The 25209-nt window shown below is 46.5% G+C and overlaps 1 protein-coding gene across 7 annotated transcripts in view; it reads left to right on the top strand.

The window, feature by feature from the left end:
- TRIO (trio Rho guanine nucleotide exchange factor) overlaps window positions 1-25209 on the top strand; it is a 354620-nt gene that overhangs the window by 96886 nt on the left and 232525 nt on the right. For 6 of the 7 annotated variants that reach the window (XM_023239465.2, XM_045038713.1, XM_045038728.1 and 3 more), the window contains exon 2: window positions 24271-24345. In XM_023239465.2, coding sequence (XP_023095233.2) covers window positions 24271-24345 — 75 coding nt within the window. Of the gene's footprint in view, window positions 1-17746; window positions 18000-24270; window positions 24346-25209 lie in introns of those variants that run through there. The other variant, XM_045038715.1, reaches the window with a different exon arrangement.

Below are 25209 nucleotides of genomic sequence, written 5' to 3'. Positions count from 1 at the left end.
ACTGTTTCACTGTACCCTTTGAAACCATTTAAATCAGAAGGTGAAAGTCCAAAATGAACTGAGTGCCTTTTTAAAAATAGAAAAATAAAATATAACTTAATTATAGGATCAGTGACATTAAAGTTTTTCAACTCCTCATTTCTCTTAAATTTAAAACTCGATTTGCTGCGGGATAAACGAGGTGGGAATTCTCTGGTGCAGTTTCATTCAGGGCTGGGAGGTTCATGTGCTCCTGGAATTAATATTTTTGCCAGTACTTTAAAATAGCAAGTCTGTCTGTAACGTCACATCACTACTTGACTGAACTGCCCGACTGTGGAAAGTCACGACCGGGAATGGGCTTGGCTTTGTCCCACCTGTCTCCAGCTCTTGGTAACTTGTCACACAGGCCCCTTAGCTGTCAGTTCTCTTCTGGGTATTAGAATGGTCTTGCTCTAGGTCTTAAGGGACCAGACCAGCCTAAACCCAAACATTACTCTCTTATCCAACACAGAGCCCTTTCTTCCCTAGTTCAGGTCTGTGCCCCGCCCCGCTGTGGGTCTGCCCCAGGGAAGGGGCAGTGTCTGTTTATTCTTCAGCCCCCTCCTCGCCACTTGCACCTCCACTCGTCACCAAACACCATCCCCCTGCCTGCTTCCTTTTGGCCCTTCCAGGTGGGGGGAGGGGACCGGGGAAAGGACAAGGGCGGCACCTCTGTTGTCCGCTGTTCTCTTGTGCTTTGTCTCCCTGTCTCTGCATCTGTCTGTCTCTCAAGTTCGTCAGGGACATTCTTTCTTGGAATGCTCTTGGACACTGGTGAAGCTCCAGGTGACCTTGTACAGCTGCCCTCCAGAGCCTCTCCCTGCAAATGCAGCCGCCCAAACCGGAAGGAGCGGTCACTGCTGCCCTCTCCCTCCCCGCAGCTCAGCCTGCAGGGCCAGGGGCTGGCACCAGGGTGCTGCTGGGCTCAGTGTCTCCAGGGAGCCCCGGAAAGATGGGCCTGATGTCTGTCCTTAGAGTGCATGGGTGCCTCCCCCTTCTTCCCTTGGCCTGAGCCAAGTTCAAGACCATGAATGGGACTGTTCCCATCCTGATTGGGGATTTGGACTTTTCGACTGTAATCTGTTGTTTTGATGTATGGATATAAACCTCAGAATTACTGCAAAGATCAGTCTGAAGTTTGAAAAATTTTAATGTGCAACTTGCATATTTTCAAACGTAGCTATACACACGCATACATGAACAGTTTTTGTTTCATATCTTATGATTAAAAAATAAGTCTTTTAAGGAGTCTATTCTTACGTATCAATTAACTCAGAAGTTGAAGTTATATCAAAGAAAATCTTGATCATTTGAACCTTATTTTAGAAAATTCACTGAATTTTATAGTAGATTTCTTATCGTACACACACGTGCAGATATATATTCAGTCTATATTTGTAATATAAGAGTTTCCATTTTGTAAATTAAAGTACATCTTAATTTTGTTTCAAGACTTCACAGTTCATGCAGAGAGAGCACATTTTGACAATGAAGTTCACAAGTTCAAATCTGTGACATATTAATAAAAAAGACTACTGCTTTTTTGCTTTTGTTTTTAGCTATAAATGTGGGAAATGAAAATGGGTCTTGTACTTCATGGTGTATCAGGGAATCATGGACTTGGAAGCTGGTGGCATACCAAGTTAAAAATGATCAAAGTAGCTTTTGAAGGAATCATGCATTTGTGTCACAGCCTTTCAAACACAAAAGAAAGAAAAACACCTTTTTCTAAAAATAAAGAAAAAATGGAAAGAAATAGAACGTCAAACCTTAGGTATTAGGTAACAAATCCTCTGTTGTACTCTATTGTTAAAACAGTTACTGTTGAAATGTGTTGAATGCATTTTAGTAATTAACATCCAATGCCAATTTAGAGTGACATTGAGTAGATTAGAAAAGAAAAATACATTGATTCGAACTGTTAATTACTTGAATGGTAATTTTATGTTAAGTGTGCAGTTTAAATACGCACAGACATGTTGGAGCCAGGGCCCCAGGCAGTGTCCTCTCACCCAGTACCTTAGGTGAGGACAGAGGAGTCCTAAGTCCTGCCTGGACTAAGAGGGCTGCTCCCTGTCTGTGGTCAACCACCCTGAGGGGTGAGCTGCTTGTTAGCAGTGCCCCTGTCCAGAATGGTTGCCTGGGCCACTGGCCACCCCCCTTATCCATCTCCCTTTGTGGTCAGGAACTGCTCTGTCGGGCTCTGTTTTGGAACAAATAAGCCTCATCAGAGCTGACGTTTCTTGGACACTATTGGGGGGGCATTGTGCTCAAAGCTTGCAGCCTTTTTCTTTAACACTCAGAGCAACTGTGCATATAAATTCTCCCTCCTATTGGATAGACAGCCCTGATGCTGTAAGCAGTTGGCTGACTTGAGATGGTACTTCTGAAGTTTGATTCGAAGCCTGACTGCCCAAAGGGGGTGATCTTTCCCACTATTCTGAACCCCCTCAAAAAATGCCAAACCTCTGGTTCAACACCAGTGGGCCCGGGTGAGTGAGACCTGGTTCCTGGTCTGAGGTGCTCACAGATTGGGAAAAGACAGGTAGATAGTCCTGGAACTGCTAAGCTTGAGGTCCACAGAGAACAGGCTTGATTCGTTATTTCTCAGAGGTGGGCACGTGGCTTCTCTGTTGAAGGAAGCATGGGAAATGTACAAGAGAAATATTAATGGAGTCCTGTCGGTGCGGTGGACTTGGAAAGGTTGACAGTTTCTGATTTGGTTGGTTTCTGGGTTCTAGAGCCATCCTGAAACTGGGGTGGGAGATGCTGGTCTTATGAAGCTGAAGACAGTCAGCCCTTGGCTAGGCCACCTGTCACTCTGGCTGAGGCTGACACCCTCATCATTGCTTCGGCTTGAAAAACAGCTGAACCTTCCAGGCTTTAGGGGAAGGAGTTGCTGATGGAGAATGTGTCCATGTGGCTCAGGCTTCATTGGTTCCTTTGTGTAAGTTTAATTTGCATGTGTCCCAGTCAGGCAGCTGGACAGACCCTCTTCACAGCTCCTGTGTTGCCACGGCCCGAGGGTGAGGTTTCATGGGCATGTGAGGGGCAGGGGTGTTTGTTTGCAGGACACGTTTTGTGAGCAGGATTCTTGGTAACGGCGTCATTCTGAGCTGACTCCTGCCTTGCCTGTTTGATAGAGTCATTTGCAATGAGCGGAGCAGGGATCTGGGCCCAGGGAAAGCCCTACCTGAGGGCTCCGGTAGGGACTTTAAGGACTTGGCTCCCTGCCACCCTCCCAGAGCAGTTCCATCTTCTGGTGGAAAAGAACGTGGACCCCAGGTGTAAATCAGCACATACACCACCTTGCGTGGAATGGAAAGCTGAAGCAGATCTGGAGTAAGAATGAATGATCTGGGGATTTTCTAACCTACTTCATAAAAAGACCTGTCCCCCCTTTTCCCAGGTTTTAGGAATTAACCTGATATGCAGTAGGCTTGAGAAGGCACAGGGAAATGATGAATGTGAATTTGTTAGAGAATCCATGCTGCTTGATTTTGTCGCCTTTGGAGGCATGTTTAATTTTTGACACAAAAGAGAAATAGGATGATTTTCACCTTAACAAAACTGCCGCCCTCGGTAGCGTAGCTCGGTGTGCTGCTTAAACTGGCGAGCCGCTGCTTCTCCCGCAGTTGAGCTTTGCACAAAGGGGATGATGTAATCGTTTTCAGTGTGGGCCACGTGGCCAGCATGCCGTCACTGCTTTCACACGGTTACCTCTGGGCTGCCAACGCTTTATCAGCTCAGAACGACTGTGCACTTGGAATTCAGTTGCGTTCCTCTTGCAGTGCCTTGCCCTCCTGCAGAGGCTGCCCTTCACCTTGTAGGTGTGCGTGCCGTTGTGCTTTGGGATCACGTGGGGGACTCTTCTGCAGAAAGATGACCAGAGTACCATGTTGTAGAGAGCCGAGGAGGCCATGTGTGTGTGCACAGATGTAAAATCGGAAGAGATACTCTGTTGCTATTAGCAACCACTTGCCTCTTCATCAGAGGGGTGAAATGCTCAGAGCTCAGGCTTCTCCCTCTCTTCCACTGTTTTCTCGTGAGTCCTGACGGCAGCTCACCTGAGCCTGTGCACTTGAGAGGAGTGAGCAGGAAGACTACGGCGTTCTGCTGCATGTGTGCAGAGGCACGTCCCTTTCAATTGAATGGATCCTACCATGTGTTGTGCCTTTTGGTTGTCCTTCCTCTGTGGTCATCACACCATCCTGTTGATTTAGGGCAGTTACAGCTACGTAATTGCTGCTGTGGATTGTGCCCTTATTTGTTCAGCCCTGGGTTAAACGCTTCCCTGCATATTTGCTCATTAGATTCCGCCACCAGCTTCTGCAACCCAGGACTGCAGAGCAGGAAACTGCAGGCAGGGGCTTATGGGATGCCTTGCTGCACAGACTGAGATGGGCTAGGGGAGCACTTGGCATTTAATCCCGGTGATTTTTTTTTTCTTTGAATGAAAGACTAGGTTTGGAACCTTCTTTCTCCTCAGGTGGCCTTGGTGATTCTCTTGCCAGTTATTCAGAGCGCCTGGGTGCGTGAGCCCCTGGCCCCTGAGGGGTCATTACAGCAAGACAGCTTTGCACCCTTGGGCCTGGCTCTCTGGGTGATGTGACTGCAGCGGTACCTGTAATATTTAGATAATTGCAGAATTTCCTTGACTTTGGGGACCTTATTGTTAAGCTGTGTGAGCACTAATTTTGATCAGCATTGATGGCTTACGCATAAGGCGACAGAGCACAGCTCCTATATAATTAAAATCCTTGCACCTTAATCCTAGATTCTGAAAGTGCCTCATTATTTGGAGAATTTGCAGATCGAGTGGATGGGAGGCAGACAGGAGCCTGTGCCCGTGCTCACGCCTGCCGTGCACACTTGTTTTCTCCCTCTCTCTGGCCACCGTGCAGCGTTACTGCACCTCAGGCTGAAATGGCCGTTGGAGAAGGCCTCCCTTTCTTCCTCTGGGTGGTGCAGGCTTAGGCCTGGGCGGTGGTGAACAGAGGTGCCCGGTCTGTTCCTTGTGCTTCACAGGTGTCCCCTCATGGAATCTTTGCAGCACCCGGGAGGTGGCAGCTCCCTGCACAGACTGGCTGGGGCCTTGACTCTGTCTGCCAGGGGGCAGATGGGAGGGGTGGGGGTGGCCTAATTAATAGACTAGGCAAGTGCCAACAGAAGCCATGGGTTGGGGGAGGTGATTCGTGAAAAAGCTGAATCTTTTCTCAAAAATCTGAAGGGAAGGAAAGTGAGTTCGTATCTTTAAATCTTGCTTTTCTGGGTGAAATAAGAGGTGATGGCAGGGGAATGGGTGAGCTGAGGTCAAGTACTTGAGGCCAGGGGGTGAGAACAGCACAGCAGCCCAGGTGTCCTAGGGGTGGGGGTCCAGGCAGCTGACCCTGCTTGGCCAACCTGTGAGACGACAGTAGAGCTTAGCAAGTGATTCCGTAAGAGCCGACCTTTAAAAGATGGCCTTCCCTAGCTTTTGGTATCTTTAACCAGATCCTGTAAAATAAGATGCCGAAATAAAAATATCAGTTTGGCTTGGTTATATTTGCTTATGAAAAGGAAAAGGTCACTTTGTTACTGTATCATGTGATTTTTTAATCTTGTTTAAAATTTTTGTCTCATTAAAAATTAAGCATCTTTTACGCAAGACTCTTTGGAGACCTTTTCAGTTGCCTTCCTGTCGTGTCTGTTGACAGATTTAATTCCTTTTCTATTGGTGATCGTTCTGCATCTAGTCCTTTGTCACACGCTGTCCTGCCGCAGCATAACCCCGTGCCTGGCCACCTCACTAGACTGTGTGCCCCACGTGCACCCTGTCCTCGTTGACTTAAATGTATTTGCTGTGTCGTACCTGCTGAGGTCCCGTCATTAGCCTGCAAGGGTGCCAGGGTGTCAGGAATCCAATGAAGGGCTGAACTTCAGGTGGCCTCGCCTGCGTCACTGAGGGACTCCATCTGTTCTTGACGCAGGGGGCCTGTTGTAGGGCACAGCTTTCAAGCGGGAACCCTGTGGTTTCTGTGGCCACCTCCCAGAGAAAGAAGAAAAGATGGCAGGAGAGCCCGAGACGTGATGAAACCATTCCTTGAACATTTCTTTAAAATTGCCGGTTGTACATCTATGTTGCTCCCTTAGATTAGGTTGCCCTTGTATGAACCAATGTGGGGTTTTGCTTTATCTCAAACCAGAGGGCGTGGTCCCTGCAGGAAGTACGCTGCCAGGGGAGCAGAGGGGAGGGTCCTGCCGCCCGGACAGGGGTGCGGCCTTGCCCGCTTGGGCCATGCTCTCAGGGGTGGGGGGGAGGGGGTGGGTGGGAGCTGAGCCCTGGACAGACTCCCAGCGAGAACTGGCCCGCAGCCTCAGGGCTCCCGAACTTGGGGTTTGGCTGTGCACACTGCCACCATTTTCCCTCCCTGGGGGAGCCTGGTGCCGAAATAATGAGTAGTCATTCATTTGCTCAAGGAAACACCCTCGATGTCAGCACTGTTTTTAGTCACTGATGTAGGCTAACCTGTCACATCCAGGGGTAATTCAGTCGAACTTTGCTGAAGACAAGAAATGCTGATTCCAAGGAGCACAAGGGCTCTGTGTTTGCCAAACGGGGATGTGCACTGGGATCTCCTGAGCGTGGGAAGAAAATATCAAAAGCTTTTTACAGATACTTATTTAAGGCTTATCTTTAAACATTTATTTGTGGGTGTGTAGCATGCTAGTACGATAAAGTACATTTGTAACTTATAATTGAGGGCACGTAGTAAAATTCCCTGGCGATAGGATTCTTGAGCAAAAGCATTTCAAGAGCATTGCTTTAGGGCAGTGGTTCTCAAAGTGGGGTTTCGGGTTCCCTTAGGCTTCCCACGAACTTTTCAGGGGATCTATGAGTAACAGCTGTTTTCACAATAGGCAAATTGTAGTCTTTGATTTTTTTCTTTCCACTCTCATTCTTTCCACAGTGTATAGTGATGTTTTTTGGGGTCTGCATGGCATACAGTGTCACAACACATTGGAGGCAGGAGCAGATGTGAGAATCTAGATGTGTTGTATTAAGCCAGGTTTTTTTAAAGCCAGTCTCAAAAGTGTGAAACAACGCCAGCCACCTTCTTCTTCTTCTTTTTTTTTTTTTGAAAATACAGAGTTTAATAGAATTATTTATGCTAACATGTGGTGTTTTTTTAAAAAACATCTTCTAATTGTTCTCAGTTTTAATTTTTAATGTGGTAAGTATCCATACTGGGCATCTAGATATCGCATGGATGGAAGAGCTGACAGGAAGAACCCACATACACGAAAGCTCTTTGGCGTCCTCAGTAACTTTTAAGCATGTGAAGAGGCCTTGAGAGCAAAGCCTCAGAGCTGCTGGCTGCAGTAGGGGGCTGGTTGACTGGTCCAGGCAGTGCGGTCTAACAAGAAGGCGGCGGGAGGGGCCTGGGGAGGGAGGACCCAGCAGGCGAGGGGGTGGCCATCTTTCCCCCCTTGCCTGGCGCTATCTGCCCCCCTCCACCCCCGTTTCTGCTCTAATCCATGCCAGCAGCAGAGGTGGGTCGTTGTGTATTAAATAGGCTTTTGTGGGAACCCCTGAGACCCTAAGACCAACCTGCAGCATTCTTTCTGTGGGGAAAATCCGTCCTGCCGTCGGGTAACAGCGGACCTGACCCAGTTTTGGAACACAGGCCATTTGGAGTCTGAGATGGAGTTTCTGTGCGGGTCTCCACGGCAGTTCCTCTTTGGCAGTTACTCTGAAGGGATCTAAACAGGAGGAACTGTGAGAGGAATTCAGTCGAGGTAGAAATAGAAAGGGAAACATCTGGGGTGTCCTGTTCTTTCAGTCTCAAACTTTCAGGATGAAATGTGAAAATCTAGTTAATTGTTCTATCAGCACGGAGAGAGTAGAACCCCAAATTAATTCCAAACTATTTATTGCCCATTAATACGCTTGCTTTTGGGTTTGTTTTTTTTCCCCTCAACTCATTTTGGTGGAAGGTACCAAATGGTTGCATCCTTAAAAATAACGCATAGGGTCACTGACAGACAGTGCAGGCTTCAGAGAGGATGTGAAATACACCCGTTTGGGAAAACAATTAGGCATCATCTTGTAAACTTGAACAGGCACGTCAGTTCTGACCCAGCAGTTTCTGCCCTAGGCCTGGAGAGACACTCCAGAATCGTGTTCTGGGACATATGGACAAGGCTGTTCATGGCAGCATCATTTGTAATAGCACACATGGGAGACCAAGCCCGTGTCCATTAAGAAGATTGCGTAAGTAACTTTGTGGTATGGCCCTAGAACAGAGCGTTAAATAAAGCTCAGTGTGCATATCAATGTAGATTAGCCGTGCAAACCAAAGGCAAGTCACAAGAGAATGCATTTAGTATGACTGCATTCATATGAGCCCCAAAACAAGGAAACAAAGCAACATATCGTGTAGCAGTAGATGAATAAATGGCAAAGCTGTCAAGAAAAGCAGGGGAATGGGTACCCTAAATGCCCACGCGGGGGGTTATGTTGGCAGGTGGGTATCATTGGGCAGAGGCGAGGAGGCTTCTAAGGTGTTGGCGGTGTCCCGGTTTGCAGACGGGATGGTGGTTTCAAATGCCCACACAGAATACGCATACCTTCATGCAGACCAGACTCGTATTCTCTTCTAAGCGGGGCCCGTGTTGCCTGGGCTTTCATTTTAATAGCTAAAAGAATTAGAAAAAGTGATACGAGAGCCTTTTAGCTTTACCATAAAGTGAATACTTGAATATTTAAAGCCATCGGGGCTCTTAGAAGTTATTTACTATACTAGCACCCACTGTCCTCCTCCCGGTTTGAGGTTTTGAGGCGGTACCTTTGGAGCCATCTGATGTCATGCAGCCAGCGTCCGCGTGGGCTTGCTTCTGCAAGGAACAGAGAAGGAAAACTTAGAGTGGTTTCGCATCCCTTTGAAACCTTAATCTTGAGTGAGTTCTGCCTTCACCAGAATGGACTGAGGGTGTGGCAGCCGTGGACAGTGTCTGTACAAAGGCCAGCGTTTTTGTGTGTGCGCAGCTGGCTGTTTGTTGCACCGTTTACCACAATTTGAGGCAGAATGGGAGACTCCTGTTTGTTCTTAGTCATCCATATAAAAGAGCAGAAAGGTGGAAGGTGGAGGGGAACGTGTGTGGTCTGTCTGTGCCTTCAGGCCTCTAGTAGCCCTGGAGGGGTAGGGAGCGACCTCCTCTTGGAGGCAGGGCAGGTGCAGGTGGAGAGCCTAGGTGGGGGAGACAGGCCAGCGGCACCTGTTATCCCCGCCAGCTTCAGCGGTCAGCAGCAAGCTCAAGGCCCCCGCTGGCATGGCCACTGGCCATAGCTCTTGCTGTAATCCCTTCCACCGCCCACTTTCAAAGCGGAAGAAAAGGAATTCTTGCACCAGTGGACGGGTCTCTGACTGTGGAGGGGCATGAGGTGAGGGGGTGTCACAAAGGGGGAGCACTTCTGGGGTTGTTAAAGTTTTTGTTGCTGCCATTTTAGCAGGGGAGGTGATGCCTTACAAAGCGGTGTTCCCTTCAGGTGACTCTTTTGGCTCAAATGTTTTCATTTCTATTTGTATTCTGGTTTGCCCCTTCCCAAAGGTGGGACTGGGCTTAGCAGGCCCCTGGGAATGCTCAGGTGGGTGGGGCGGTCCGGGTGGGGTCCGGGTGAGCTCACAGCTCTCAGACCCAAGAGCCTTCTGACTTTTGAATCCCCTTAACAGTTACTTCAGTTATTCGTAGTCAGTCCCCGAGGATGGAATTGCCAAGGTTAATCTGTTGTGACTGTTGACGTTTACAAATAAGTGGTTTCTTTTGGTGACTTTTGGCGATAACTGGACCTCTTAGTCCTGTTCTTTTGGTTTTTGAGTAAAGGTGCATCTCCTTATGGAATGCAGTGATGGGCAGAATTTCCCCAAATCCACTGATTTAAAGCACTGCCCAGACGTGTACCTGTGACAGTTAGTGATCTCCCCACATGTCCATGGTCATCATAGTGTTCTAGGCGCCGTCCATGGGTTATGTGAGGTGGCGTCACCGGGATCCCATTTCGCAGATGAGGAAACAAAGGCGCGGAGGGACTGAGTGTGCATCCCCCGGGTCCTGCTGTGGGTCGGCAGACCAGGCATCCGGGCTCCAGCCTTGGGTCCGTAGCGACACGTTAATACCTTGGCAGTTTTGTTTTCGGTAGTGGCTCTGTCGCTTTCAGGTGACATCCATGAAATGTGGTGCCCGTGGGGGTGGACTCCCCTCCGTGCCCTTTATGTCTGGCCCTGTGCCATCCTGTCCTGGGCCCTGAGCACCTGGGCAGCAGACTTACTCCGGGCGCTGTGCAGAGTACTGCGGAGGCCCCGCAGGTGCAGGGGCGGGGCGACGAGGACCGCTCACCTTATGGTGCTTACGTGTCCTTCTGGCATCGCCATGTGCGTTTCTGTACCGAGATGCTTTGGCAAACACGTGCCCTGGGAATACCCACTGACTTGTGTGTCTGTCAGGAATGTAGCAGTCCAGGGACTGAAAAAGGAAAAGTGGATTCCCCAGCCTACAAGGCATGTGCGCGTGGGGCTCACCCCTCTCCGAGGGGGCCCTGCAGGCCAAGTCAAAGAGGAAGACCTGGGGGTGAGATCGCCCCCTGTCCAGCAGGTTGTCTGCTGGGGACCCCATAGCAGGGGGAGGAGGTCCTGTGGCTCAGCGCCCGCCCAGTGATGCCACCAGCTCCGCCCTTGCACTTCAGCCCCGTCCCGGGGGTGGATGGGGGGGGGGGGAGGTGACCAGTTATGTCACACAGGTGGGGCTTCCTCACCTTCTGTGAGGGTCCCAGCCCTGCAGGAGCGCTTGGGACACATTGAGCCTGGGCTGGCTTCTGCTTTCTGAGTTCCCGCCTCCACTTCCAGTGAACGAGAGAGGGGGAGCTGCCACTAAGCAGGGGCTGGTACTGTCCTCAGATGTGCCGGGTGCCCGACGGTGACTTCCTTCCTTCCTTCCGACAGGCTGCCCTGCACTCCTTGCATGAGGGTTCACACCCGCCCCTCAGACCCGTCCTCCACCTTGTGAATTTGCACCTTTTTCTCTTCATCAGTGAATATGTGTAAAAATACAAGTGGAGTTGATCCACATTAAATCCATTTTTATGTCAACATCCGTTTTCCCATCAGTACGTCTAAATTATTTGATTTAATGAACACATTTTAAGCCAGAGATTTAAGAAATCTTCTTTTGTACCTACACACTGGGGGGGATTTGAGGTGGGAGGAGAGGCAGTTAGAGAGTGGAAATGACTTTCACTTTGCTTTGCGTTTTTTATATTAGCAGAGGCTGTTCCTTTTCTCAGCTCTTGGTAGTTCCTTCAGTTTCTTACTAGGAATCCACTAGGAAGGTAAATGTAGGGACCTGTCCACTAGAATGTTTGTTTCCCCCTATGCTTGGAAATGAGGGTTAAGTCAGGACACCGACACCTGAATTAACATGAGGAAAAGAAGGCACTTGAGCCTTAAAAGCCTGTGAGTCCTACAGGCTGAAGTTGCCTGAGATGGTGTAATTGTAAAACTGGTCACATTGTCTGTCGGTGACCAGAGTTGGCCTGGCCCTGCTCTCAGCAGCATGTCCTCAGGGCTAACGTACTTGTTGAGCCACCAAATTTTGTTATGGCAAATAGAAGGATCAGGAAGAAAAACTCAAACTTTAGGTTGTACTCGAAATTCAGCTTGAAAACTAGTTACAAAGTGCCAGTTTTTTTGTTTGTTTGGAGTTGTCCTTAGTGGTGACAGAATTGCTTTCCAGAGGGTTCTTCTACTGTTCCAGGCTCTCTGTCCCTCGTTGGTCAGTAGACCTCTAAGGACACGACTTAGCTCGGTCCTATTTGTGTCCTCAAGCACCAGATGTATCACAGTGTGTTTTGGATATATTTCTGATACGTTCGTAGACGGATGAAGCAGTTGTCAGAGCAGAGGAGGGAAATGGACAACTTGGGCAAAGCAGCAGTGTGTAAGCTGTCGAGTGGGTTTGTAATGATTCAAACCTCACCGTGTCAGTCTTCAAACGTGTTATCTGTATCATTCACTCCTGTGCTTTGTGGTTTTAATCCCTACAGCAAGGGTTTGTAACCCTTTCAGAATGGCCCAGAACACCCTTTTTTGTGTCAAGGACTTAGTTTTTTAGTGCCAGTGATTGATACAAAATTTCAGTAACAAAAGTAACCTTTTAGGTGGGTTTGTCTAATCTCAATAGTAGCATCTACCTCTCTCTTCAAACTAACAGTAACGTGTGTTTGCAAGATGTTTGTCCGTCTCCACAGGCTTTTCTCTCTCTCTCTTTTTTAAAGTTTTATTTATTTTCAGAGAGAATGCGCACACATGTGTGCACAGAGGGGAGGGGCAGAGATTGAAGGAGAGAGAGACTCCCAAGCAGGCTTTGTGCTATCAGTGCAGAGCACGACACGGGGCTCGATCTCACAAATCATGAGATCATGACCTGAGCTGAAATCAAGAGTTGGACACTCGAGTGACGGAGCCACCCGGGTGCCCCTCGTCCATCAGGCTTTTCTTGTTGCTCACACATCGTTAAGGCTACTGTTCGTATAAATGTGTGTTTTATTTTGTTTTAGATTATAAGCTTCTTAAAATCAGAACTTAACCATTTAGGAGGAAAATCTCTAGGACTTAAGAGAACACTGTGTGTAAATATGTCCTCTGTGAATGCCAAGGGGTTAAAAACACAATTCTAAGCTTCATCAAAAGACTGGCTGGTAGAAAGTTCTGCCAAATTCTTTGATGTTATTAAAGATTTATCTCTCTAGTGAGTTTATGTTGGAATTAAAACCAAATGGAAATAACTTTTCAGTCCTTCAGTTAAAAATTGTTTCTTTGTGGCATTTGCCTTGGGTAATACATTAATATCAGGGTAAGTGAATTAACTGAAGAGAAACGGACATACAATGTCTTTGCCGAATATACTTTGATATTTTGTGTATGTGTGTGTGGACTTTAATGTCCCTAAATACAGTATTTCTATTTGAATATAATCCATGCTCAGTCAAGTTAACTGATAGCTTATTAAGACACTCAACTGTGGTTTACTTTTTCTCCATGGTTGGAAAACTAATCAACCGGTGTCTTGAAGGGAGAAGGGATTGATAAACATTTGCTGGTGAGCCTGGAGTAAGAGCCCTGGGTGAGGATTGTGGTTTCAGTGCCTACCCGGTGGTTCCATCCTTTCTTATCTATCTGGGCAGGAGGAAATATTCCCAGGCAGAGCCTTATCATCACAGGGCGGACAGAAGGAAGGCTGGGTTGGGGGATATTGATATGGAGAGAAGCTGAAACAAACCAGATTTGAAACCCAAATCTTGATTCATTGATAGGGATTCTGTCCCTTTTTCTTAAATTTATAGACCAGCTAGAAAGGTTTGCCTGTGCATATCCGCTTGGTGTGTTTTCTGTTTCCCTCATGCTCATGGTCAGTAACAAGGAAAGATGTCAGTGACATAACGCAGGTGTTCTGGGATGTTACTAGTTGTGATACATGACACTTCAGAGGCTTAACTTGTGAGTAATTAATGTGGCAAAAAACATTGCCATGTGAGTATTCAGTTAAGCTGCCTCAGGCTGAACTTGCTTGGCCTTCTGGTACTGAGGGCCTTAAGACAACAATACAGAAAGAAAGGTGTTTAATTTTGAGTTGTATGGCAGTTATTTGGTTTCCTGGTTCCCTCCTGCCTACTCTGTTTATAAAATCTCATGAGGAAAGTAATTTGGCGTGACTTGCAATTCTTGGGTGAAGACAGGACCCCTCCAAAGAGGCAGGGCTCCGAGGCCTGTGTTTCCCTGAAGGCCTGCATTCTTTTGGTTGTTGAGGAGGTAGAACCGAAAGCCACTGAATGCCCTTTTCCCAAATCACCAGAGAAGCTTTTTATAATTAGTGACATTTTTGACGGCCAGGGTAGAAAATACCGTTTTAATTACACTGTAAATATCCCGTAGTAAAACTTTCCCTACTTTAAAATATAGACCAAGAATATATAAATGTAATTTTATGTACTAGTCACTGAATATATTAGACAAGCAAGTGCAGTCACCTTGGCTTCCTCAGCGTGAGCGTGGGCGGCACGCTGACTGCTTTAGACCTGTTGCTGTGTGTGATGAGATGGCCACTTTGCTCAGACCTCCGAATTGTATACTGCCGCTGAAAATTGCCAACGGTGTGAAGCATCTCGAACCTCAGGGTTGAGCTAACTAGGCGTGAAGCTCTTCCAGTTGCTGGGGCACTGCTGCAGCCACAACCCAGCTGGAAGGTGAGAGGCAGTCCTTTCCTTGCCCTTCAGGAGCTTGCCTTCTGATGGGGGTGGGGGCAGGGTGCGGGCAGGCATTTCTTAGATAGTTACTAAGCACTGTGGTGACGGGTTGGAGTGCAGTGGGAATGCAGGATGGGGGTGGGGGGGGGGATCTGATCCAGCAGTGGGGACACAGCGAGACTTCACAGAAGGGGTGGGTCAGGTCTGAGCCTTCAAGGGGGCGTCAGGAGGGTGAAGAATGTGTGGGCTTGCATGTGGGGAGGGAGGCGATGCTTGAGGCCTTGTGGGAGCTCAGTGGTGAGCAGGGGTGTGTGTTACCTGCGGGTGGTTAGAACTCTTGGAGTAGACGAGGGAGAGGGTCACGGGTGGGGAGGTAGTGAGGCTGCAGAGGTCAGCAGGCTCGGGTCATGAACTTTGTGCCATGTCGGGGAGCTTGGGTTTTATTTGAGGGCTCTGAGGAGCCATTGATGAATTTTAGGGAAGTAGAATGATGAGGTGTGGTTAGGGAAGAGGAGCAGAATGGATCAAAGGGAGTAGTCTACATGAGGGAGATGCCGGCCAGTGGGGCAGGGAGACAGGGTCCTCTAGCATGGAGCCTACAAGAGTGCAGGGGGAAGCCTGGGTTCCTGGTTTGGCTGTTGGAGAGGTGGTTTGTGGGGCCAGGTATCATGCTGGGACCTACACAGTGGAGAGCAGATTTGCAGAGACCATGGTGAGCACAGGTGGAGATGGCTGTACCGTAGGCAGGCAGGTGCCCCCTTTTTCTTCACACCTTTTTTGTGCCAGTGATGGGAGTCTTGCATGGCCATCAAGACCCACCGTAACCATCTCCACCCCACACATCCTGCATCTCCTGTTCTGACCCCTCTGGCCCTGGGTTTTCCGTAACAAGTGTCTGCACCCAGAACCAAACACCCACGTCTTGCTTTCCCAATCAGACTGAGTGAGTGCAACAAGGGATGATGGATTGCAGCTTATGTGTAAGTCCCCCCATGCTCCTCCCCAAACAGGGCAAATCAGTGGATACTGAACAAAGTTTTAATATCGCTAATTTATATTACGTCTCTGTAATTGCACCTTTATTCCTTATAATAATAAAAAGATATGTCCATAAAGGAAAAGAAGTAGAATTACATTATAGCTTTATTTTTGCAAAGCCTTTTTTTACAAGAATGATTTTGATCTGCATAAAAAAAATGTGAAGGCATTAAGGGTGTTTTTCTTTTTTCTTCTGGTAGAGGGCAAAGGTGCTAACGTGTAAGAAATGTTTGCTGTAATGATTAAACAGTTTCTCGTAGCAGTCAATCTTGGATGATTTGATAGAAGTCAAATCACTTGATAACAGTGATCAAATTTTATCAGTTGTGTCTCTGTGGTTCGTATGATATAAATGAAGTTTCTAAATAGCTTTCCTGAGAGGCTGCTGCTTTATGTAAAGCAAATCTTCTTTGGAGTAGGTCAGCATCACAGAACCGCAAGTAGGCACATAAGTATATATGTGTGTATGCACGTGGCTTCGGATGGGTGACTCGAGTCCCAGAGTGCAGGGTGGGAGCTTTCCCCAGAGGCGTCTGCTGCACAGGCACAGACAGATGTATGTGTTCTTTGCTTTGGCATTAGGCAAACATGAGGCATAAGGTTTCCCTGTGTTTAGCCCTGGCTAGTCCTTGGGGAGATAAAGATGAACAGCACATCTGGGCACTTGGTTCTTTTTTGGTTTGTGAGATTGTAAGAACATAGAATCCCCTTTTATAACACTACTATTTCACTATGAAATATTCCCTTTCATAGTCTGTTCTGTTTTTATTGTTTTTATTTATTTTTGAGAGAGAGAGAGAGAGAGAGTGAGAGGGCGAGAGCGAGAGCGAGAGTGAGCAAGCCAGGGAGGGGCAGAAAGAGAGGGAGAGAGAGATTCCCAAGCAGGTTCTGTGCTATCAGCACAGAGCCTGATGTGGGGCTCAACCCCATGAACCGAGAGATTGTGACTTGAACTGAGAACAAGAATTGGACGCTGAACCAATGAACCACCCAGGCACCCCTGGGGTCTGTTCTGTTTTTAAATTAATTTCTAATGTGGGGTTGTGGGAGGGGGGATGGGCTAAATGGGTAAGGGGCATTAAGGAATCTACTCCTGAAATCATTGTTTCACTATATGCTAACTAATTTGGATGTAAATTTTAAAAAATAAAAAATGAAATTGAGAAAAAAAAAGAAAAAAATCTTTAGAAGAAAACATAGGGAAATATCTACATGAACTTGTAGTGGGCAACTGTTTCTTAACACAAAAGCACTGAACATACAGAATAATAACTTGGAAATTCTTTTTTTAGAGCTCGTCTTTATCAAAAGACTCCATTAGGAGACTGAAAAGATGAAAGCAACCCACAGACTGAGACAGAATATATATATAAAATAAATGACATGTTGCCTTCTTATATTCCCTTTTCCAAAAAGAGGTTGCCCCTGCTTTTGATTTCATGGAAACTTATTTATGAATAAAGTGCATTCTATTAAATAAATAAACTTCTAATGCATAGCTAATGCATAATTCATCAAATATTAAAAATTCATTATTTCATTTACATTAAAATATATGTAATAGTTTAAAAAAATATTTTTTTGTTATGGTGTTTGGTGATTTTGGTTTGACCTCTGTGTTTTGTGCTCAAGACATTAAAAAGCCAGAGCTATTTTCAGTTGAAACGCCCTTAACTTCCTTGAATCAATCAAACTTATACTGCTCTTTCTTCCTTAAAGGTATGATGTTACAGGCTATTGCTTCTAAAATTATATGAAGGAATAAATTAGCCAATCTGACAGTTATTGTAACCATAAAGGTTATGAGTAAAAATTATAATACTGCGCTATGAAACCCTATCTGCATTCCTGTGTGGGGGGGTCTCTGAACATGCCCGTATTCTTGATATAAGTACTTAATTCATTTTACATGGGTTTTATAAACATTTTATATCTGTGGATTATATATGTTTACATAACAATATAAGCCTTACGTTATATCTTGATGTTTTTATATCTTAGTAAAAGTGACGTTTGTATCATTTGATTTCTAATCTTGCTGTCTTCCCCCCTCAGTATTTTCAGAGGATCTAGGCTAATTAAAAATGCTGCCTCCCTACACAACAGTCGTGTAATTGCTTGCCTAACTAAAACCCTTGGTAGCGCAAACACTGAGCGCCGCGCACCGCCGCTCCCTGTGATCTGTGACTAAACCTGCAGGCACTGCGGAGAAAGGTGAGGGAGTCGGAACTGCGGCCGGCCTGGAAAGGGTGACGTCACCTCCCTCTGCGCATGCGCGGCGCCGTTGGCGCAGCGGCGGCTCATCCTGCTCTTTGTGTTCAGGGGCGCGTGCGCGCGCGCGCGTTTCCCCTAACTCAACTCCTGAGTAAAATGAGGTAATTACCACCAAGACTGGGTGCTAACAGCAGCCCTCCAGCCTGCTCTTCAGTGTTCCTTTTTGTTGTTGTTTGCAAATGCTGCTTTCCTTATTGACAGCTTTTTATTACTGCTCCAACCTGTGTTTCCGAAGGTGTAGGATTTTATTTTTTAGTTGCTTCCACTTTCGATGTCCCCATCAAATACTAGATTAGTATAGCTGACGGCAAATGAGACCTTTGAAAATGGACGAAGAGCACAGTTTGTCTGGTGGATTGTCTTTTAGAGACAAATCCCAGCGCAGGAGGTGAGGCAAATCGTTCAGAACAAGCCCAAATGATCAAGAGATAACCATGGTTTCTTCTAACCCTGTTTTTACCTCAAAAAATTTTCTGACTGGTTTAATTTGAAGATTACATAAAATTTCAAATGACTAGTATCTGCCAGTAGTCCTGGGAGAAAAAGGGGATTTTTAAAAATTCACCCTGTGCCTTAGTTTAAAAAGTTTAGTGTTGGTTTGTTTTTGACCTCATTTGATTTATTTCGTCTTCATTTTTTGACTCTTCTATAAAAAGTGCTGTTGGGATAATGTGCTGTATAAAACCTTTTTGCCCCTTGTGAAAACAGTTTCATGATGTTGGGGTTTTTTTTTTGTTTTTTTGTTTTTTTGTTTTTAATCTTTTTAAGTAAGAGAACTCGGCGTGGTGGTGGTTCCTTTTCTATTTGGTGGTGGTGGTGGTGGTTTTTAAACCTGACATCGAGAAGAGACCGCATGAGTGTGTGGTCGGCAGGGATTCCCTCCAAAAGGCATTTGTCAACAACACCAGCACAGCACCTGCTCGGGGTGAACAATGAGAAGTTGGTTTGGCCAGTGGGGTGTAGACAGTTGAAGTTTCAGACCAGCGATTCAACGAAGAGGTTTTGCGTCGTCGAATGCTAACTTGCACAATATTTCCTCTCAGGACAGAGAGGTTAATTTTCCTTGTTGCAAGTATAACACACGCTGTAGGAGTGGCTGTTTGCAAACACCGAGCTTCTGTTTCATAAGCCTGACATGGAAGGTGCTGAGGCACATTGGGGTGCTTGAGGAGGGGCTCAAGGGCAGGAAGCTGCGGACTTCGTTCCTTCCTTCGTCCGTTCGGCCAGCGGGCAAGCCGGCGTCTGTTGACCACCCTGCCCTGCGCGAGGTCCTGTCTTGGGCATCTGGTATACAGTAGGGAGCAAAACAAAACCGTTCTCTAGCTAGCAGGCCGATTTCGAGGAGGAGTGAGAAAAACTGTCCTCTCTCCGGGTAACATAACGCTTCTCATTTTCAGCAATATGATTGTTGTGGGACAGGGGTTTAAAACGTACCCCAGATTGACATGCTCTGAACCAAATAGCAATTTAAAAGGTGACGACAGAAGCAATTTTGGCAAGTAACGTGTGAACCTTGGGGTTGAGATAGATTCTTTTTTGCTTTCAAAAAATATTAAGTTAAGTGTACATACACCCAGTGAGGGGCTCAGACCTACAACTCCAAGATCAAGAGTTGCGTGCTCTTCCAACTGAACCAGCCAGGTGCCCTGAGATGTTTTTAAATGAATGTATTAGACCCTCCAAATATTCAAATTTAGTTGTTTTAGGAAAAGGCATTGTTTGTGTTGAACCGGGGAAGAGCAAAGAAAATTATCAAGCACCAACTGCATGCTTATGTTAACACACAGTAACATCTGATTCTTAACCCACACTCCTTTCTCCTCCGTATCATTCAGCAAATAATCACATCAAGATCTTAGAGCAATGGCAGATGTTATCATGTGAACATTCCGATAGACCTGGTTCAGCAGAGTGGTGGTTGCATGCCTTGTAGGGCTCCCCTGGGAAGCCTCCTCTGCACCTACAAACGAGCCTTGACTGACTGTATCCGTATGCTGTGGTCACCGTCTCCTGAGGCTAGCGGTTGATTAAAATCCACGTTCGCTTCTTTGTCTCAGATAGGGAAACTCATTTGGAACAAGAATCTAGTCTGTCTGTCTGCCCTCCGTCCCTTCCCTCCTTTTATAATGTTTATTTATTTTTGAGACAGAGTATTGGTCAGAGGGGCAGAGGGAGGGGGAGACACAGAATCTGAATTAGGCTCCAGGCTCCGAGCTGTCAGCACAGAGCCCCACGTGGGGCTCAAACCCACGAACTGTGAGATCATGACCTGAGCCGAAGTCGGACGCTTAACAGACTGAGCCACCCAGGCACCCCTTTCTGCACTCCTTAAAATAGACTGTCTGGGGGCGCCTGGGTGGCGCAGTCGGTTAAGCGTCCGACTTCAGCCAGGTCACGATCTCGCGGTCCGTGAGTTCGAGCCCCGCGTCGGGCTCTGGGCTGATGGCTCAGAGCCTGGAGCCTGTTTCCGATTGTGTGTCTCCCTCTCTCTCTGCCCCTCCCCCGTTCATGCTCTGTCTCTCTCTGTCCCAAAAATAAATAAACGTTGAAAAAAAAATTTAAAATAGACTGTCTGTAATTTAAAAAGTATGTAATTTTAAGAGATGGATATAACTAAATGTCCCCTGACTTTGGCCACTTATTTACCTCTTTATCACTTTTCAAGCTGCTCTTTTTTTTTTTTTTTTTTTTTAATGTCATGAGGTGTTCAGTCCAACTGCTCTGCTTTTCTTCTCAATTTTACCGTAAGTCTCTCTGTGGCACCCCCTTTCACCTGTTCGTGGCATTTTCAAACTCCCTTGGTGGCACTTAGAAGTAAAACTGCTGCTGACTTCTGGTCTGTGACACACAGATATGGTCTGAGACCTCAGAAGCATCCCTCCAAGATGGCATTTGTCATTGTTTTCTCTATCCATGAGCACGCGAGGGAGAGGTATGTGCTTATAGGGAGAGTCAGGGAGCATATCCTCTTGATTCAAAAGTTTAGAAGCCACAGCTAGATCCTTTACAAAGAAGGAACACAGTAGGAGTTGTCGTATCTGCAGCGTAATCTAGAGTCACTGGAGTAGCACAGAAGCCATGTATTTGGAAATTTTGTTTTTTCATAGTTGCATACTCTGTTTTCATAAATAGCTCTTCGGGGCATGGAACAGAATCTGCCTTTTTGATCTAAGGGCTATTTCATGGCTGAGTTCTTCCTTTCTTATGAAAAGTTACATGATATATTTAATCTGGCTTTATGGTATGTGTACATGCTTCCTCAGCCTTTTGCCTATTGCGTGTGTTTTTAAAAATGGGGCGCCTGGGTGGCTGAAGTCGGTTAAGCATCCGACTTCAGCTCGGGTCATGACCTCGTGGTTTGTGAGTTCAAGCCCAGCATTGGGCTCTGTGCTGACAGCTCGGAGCCTGGAGCCTGCTTCGGATTCTGTGTCTCCCTCTCTCTCTGCCCCTCCCCCAACTCTCTCTCTCTCTCTCAAAAATAAATAAAGATTACAAAAACAATGGAAACAAAATTAACGATGATACATACTTAGGTGAACGCCATACTAGTTACAAACTCCCATTTCTTTGTGTCGTTAGTTTTATATTTGTTTTTTAAAAATTTTCTATTTTAGAAGTTTTAATTTGACTTCTAATTTGACTTTGAGATAACATCTCTTTTTCTGTGACCTCTTCAACAAGAATATTGTGGTAAAACCATGAAGAATTTCTGTTGTACTGAATGTTTGGACGTGCATGTCTGTCACCATGGTAGTAAACAGACTTCAGCACCGGGTTAGCTCCTAGTGCCTTTCCTCTTCCACTGAAGACTGTGAATCTTAACTTAGGGCAGAGATTCAGAAACTGAGAGGCATAAGACTAGTTTTTAGAAACTAAAACACGGGAGTGAGTCTGTGGTTTCCAATGGGTGGTAGGAAATCGAGATCTGCGTCGTGAAGTTTTGCTCAGTTCACCTTGTTTTCATGTCAGTATGCTGTCCTTCTGTGGGGTGGCCTGGAACACAGCAGCTCTGACTTCCATCATTCACTCCATAAAGGGTAGTAATAAACAGCTTGTTTCAGAGTCGGCAGGAATTGTTAAGAACGCCTTGGAATTATGTAAGTTACTCGGCTCTCCTGTGAGGTGCGGCCCTGGGGTTAGGATGCTTGATGAGGGTTGTGTGAGAGGGGCTGGACCCTCAAGTGGGGCTCCTGTTCCCATAGCATGGGGATCCAGGACTGCAGTCGCCGTGGTCCCTCTCCGAGGGCTCTGCTGCCAGGGCTTCGGGGGGTGGGGTGGGGGGGAGAGGCAGTGGAATGGTGGAAAGCACGTGTTTTCTTATCTGGTAGCGATGGAAGGGGGATCTTCTTTTCAGATCCTTGTAGATTGGGATCTACAGCTGGGGCTTCTTCTTCCTGTTTCTGTCCTTGGATGTGCTGCCTCCTCATTTGTCCGCGGCCCATAGCACTTTGTGCTGCTAACGGGACTTTGCATACTATGCCTGGCTATAGGTATTTATAAACTTGTCTTCTTGAGAGCCACTGTGGCACCTAACTGCTCTTTGTGTTTGCCCGACTGACGTCTCCGTCCACGCCAGAGGGACTTGAGATGTAATCTGTCTTTGTCGATGGGTCCTGTGAATTACCCAGTGACAGCAGTGAGTTGCTGAGACTAGATTGCCTCCATTCAAGAGCTTTGAAGGGACCTTAAGGATGAAATTGCAGAACTCTTGGCTCTTATTTTGCCGTTTATAAATAGCCACTGTTTTAAAAAAAGCTTGGTGGTTTGCCAGCACGGAGCCTGGTATATTGGAAAGCAAAGTGGCCTGATGACGTGGGGGCATGGGTTCTGTGTTGAGCCCTTTCATGACCAGAGCGGAAACGCCGCTGTGTCTCCTGGACCTTGGGGTCCTCATCGCGATGTGTTTGTTGCTGTCTTTGTGCAGAGTCTCTGATGATTGTCAGTATCATGCTTAATCCTGTTAAATTGGGTTCTTAGTATACAAGTATTCCACGGGCAGGAGAGATTTACTTAATCAAATTACACCATTAATTTAGCCATTCGTTGCTTCTGTGAACGATGTGTCGCAGCTGCTGGATTCTGTTAGATTCTTCCCCAAAGTGCTGACTTTGATACTGTTTGCTTGGGCTGTCAGGCTGGAAATTTGGCTGGACTCAAGCTTCGAATCCGCCTCCTCTGCGGGGGTCTGCGACCTGAGTCTCAGTCACATACTTTATCTTCAGCCGAGAGCTTTCCCTGGACAAGCGAGGCTCAGGGGAGAGCCAGAAATTTGGGCCAAAATGATGCCCAGAACTTGGGGCTCCCCTGCTCCTTTCCGCAGCTTCTCCCCAGCTACTGGGGTTGCCCTGAGCTGTGTTCTGGTTCTGGTGTTAGCAGCTCCACGTGGCTTAGCCTGGGCCCTGTCCTCAGGCTACAAGCCCCGGTCAGATGCTCCCCGTGCCATTCCTTTCTTTCCAGGTGGGTCTCCTGCTCTTGGGCACCCTGCAGGGCCTTGAGACGGTTGAGTTGTACAGCTTTCCTCTGTGGCAGGGCTGGTCCCATAGGGGCTGTTCAGACCTGGCACGGTGGAGGCCCTGTTCGTTCAGCGAGTGCTTCCCTTGCTCTCATCCCAGGTCTGCATCTTGTGTTGTGTTACCAAGCTGCCATTCTGGAGCGTTCCTTGTACTGTTGTGGCAAAAACAAGCAGGAAAATAGCGATGGGCCAGTGGTCTTTTATTTTTCCTAGAGACTGCTCAGCCAGAAATGATAGTTACTGGTTTTGATGAGGATGGCCAGCATCCTGAACCTAGATTTCCTCTGTTAGAGACCTCCAGGGGAACTATCCTGAGGCATTATTATGGGAATGAACATTTTTGCCCCAGACTCCCATTTGGGCATTTGCCCTAGTGAGCTGGGCCAGACACATTGGGCTGCATGAATTCCTTTTGCTCAGATGGATGTTGGCTTGGCCTAAATTGCTTGCTGTGTGCTTCTTTTCCATGATACCTCCACTTGCCTTCTGCAATATTGGGCATGGGGAGAGTTGGTTCACACAGAGAAGAGGGCCTTTACAGGTGGCATTGGGCCATTTTACCCCAGTAGCCAGTGACATTCCTCCAGGGGGGGCATGACCCAGAAAGCCTGGAAGGATAGAGCCTAGAGGGAGCTGTGGCCAGTCCCCAGCTATTTATAATTCCTGCTCTTCTCCTTGCCACTGTTTATTTTTAACCACTGTGGGTTCTGATAGGAGGAGACTTTGAGCTCCCCCTACGGGCTTTAGTGTGCACCAGCTGCAGTGTTTAAAACGTGATATTGTTGTTTTATTTGCCAATGTTTACATTAATCTACAGGATTCAAGTGAAGATTTTTGAAATCATCTGGACTGGTTTCATATCCTGTGTTTTTTTAGGACCAGATCTTTATTGCTACAAATGACCTGGAGCCTGTTTGGTACGGGATCCTCTGGGTCTGTGTGCAAATCGTTATTTGCCATTAAAATAGAAGATAATTCTGTGATCAGAGTCTTTCCTTCATAGAATTCAGATCCTTTCAAATGATATTTCTAAAGTTGATTTAATGCGTGTGAATAAAGCTGCTATATTGGGATAGGATAGAATGGGTAAGAAATGAAACATCACTCAAGCAACCTAGTAATTTGATTTTCTCCTTATGTATTTCAGGGTTTCGAAAAAACGATGAAATGAAAGCTATGGATGTTTTGCCAATTTTAAAGGAAAAAGTTGCATACCTTTCAGGTAAAGTTGAACTTTCTGATCTGTGTTACTGTTCCTTTTGACTGCTTCTGATACAGTATCAGAGTCTGAAATCCTAAACTAACGCCCCTGCCACATGCATGGAAGTGCTGATGTTCCAGTGGATTTTTAACTGCTTTGCTCTTGTAGTATTTTCCTGAGAAGTTAGTGCCAAGAGCATTTTCTTCTAGCTTGGAGGCACACACTATAAGTCAAATAGCATTGGTGATTAAAATATGTTTGTGTCTTTCATTCAGCAAACATTTGGTTGTTTTTCACTTATTCAGTTAGGTAAAACAACTGATTGTTTAGAAGTCCATCGTCTCCCTGAAAGTGATGGGAATATGACCTTATGTGGATGTGTCCTGAATTCTTACCTTGTTTTTTTTTTTTTTTTTGTCCCCTAGTCCTGGGGTTCCTAGAGCCCATGTTGTGGACCATCAAAGCTCCAGTGATCTCTACCAACCTGGTCCTCCACTTACCTGTAATATTTGTGCTGGGGTTGGGGGTGCCTGGCCCCCTGCAGTGTGGTGACAGTCTAGATCTGTCTCTCAGGCTTTGGAGCATCTGACTTCCTCCACACATAGGGAGTCAGCTGTAGGGCTTTTTTGGGCTGTCTCTTTGGGGGCTCCCTCTTACACGAACAGAAGAGCCATTGCGGACTTGACCTTTTTGGCACAAGTTCATTTGTTGCAAAACCAAGGTTTTCAGATTTTTCTGCTCTGTTACAGCAGGAAGTAAATGTGTGGATTGCCATGTGCTTTTAGACAGTCTTCCTGTATGTGTTTCCCCTGATAATTTTTTATCTTTCTCAAACAGGCATGATACGCTGATCTGAGTCTCCTTTTGAACACATTTTATTTTAAA

Source organism: Felis catus, chromosome A1 (assembly GCF_018350175.1).
Source record: "Felis catus isolate Fca126 chromosome A1, F.catus_Fca126_mat1.0, whole genome shotgun sequence".
Classification (NCBI taxonomy): domain Eukaryota; kingdom Metazoa; phylum Chordata; class Mammalia; order Carnivora; family Felidae; genus Felis; species Felis catus.
The sequence above is the reverse complement of the archived record's forward strand: the minus strand, read 5'-3'. Positions and strand labels throughout refer to the sequence as shown.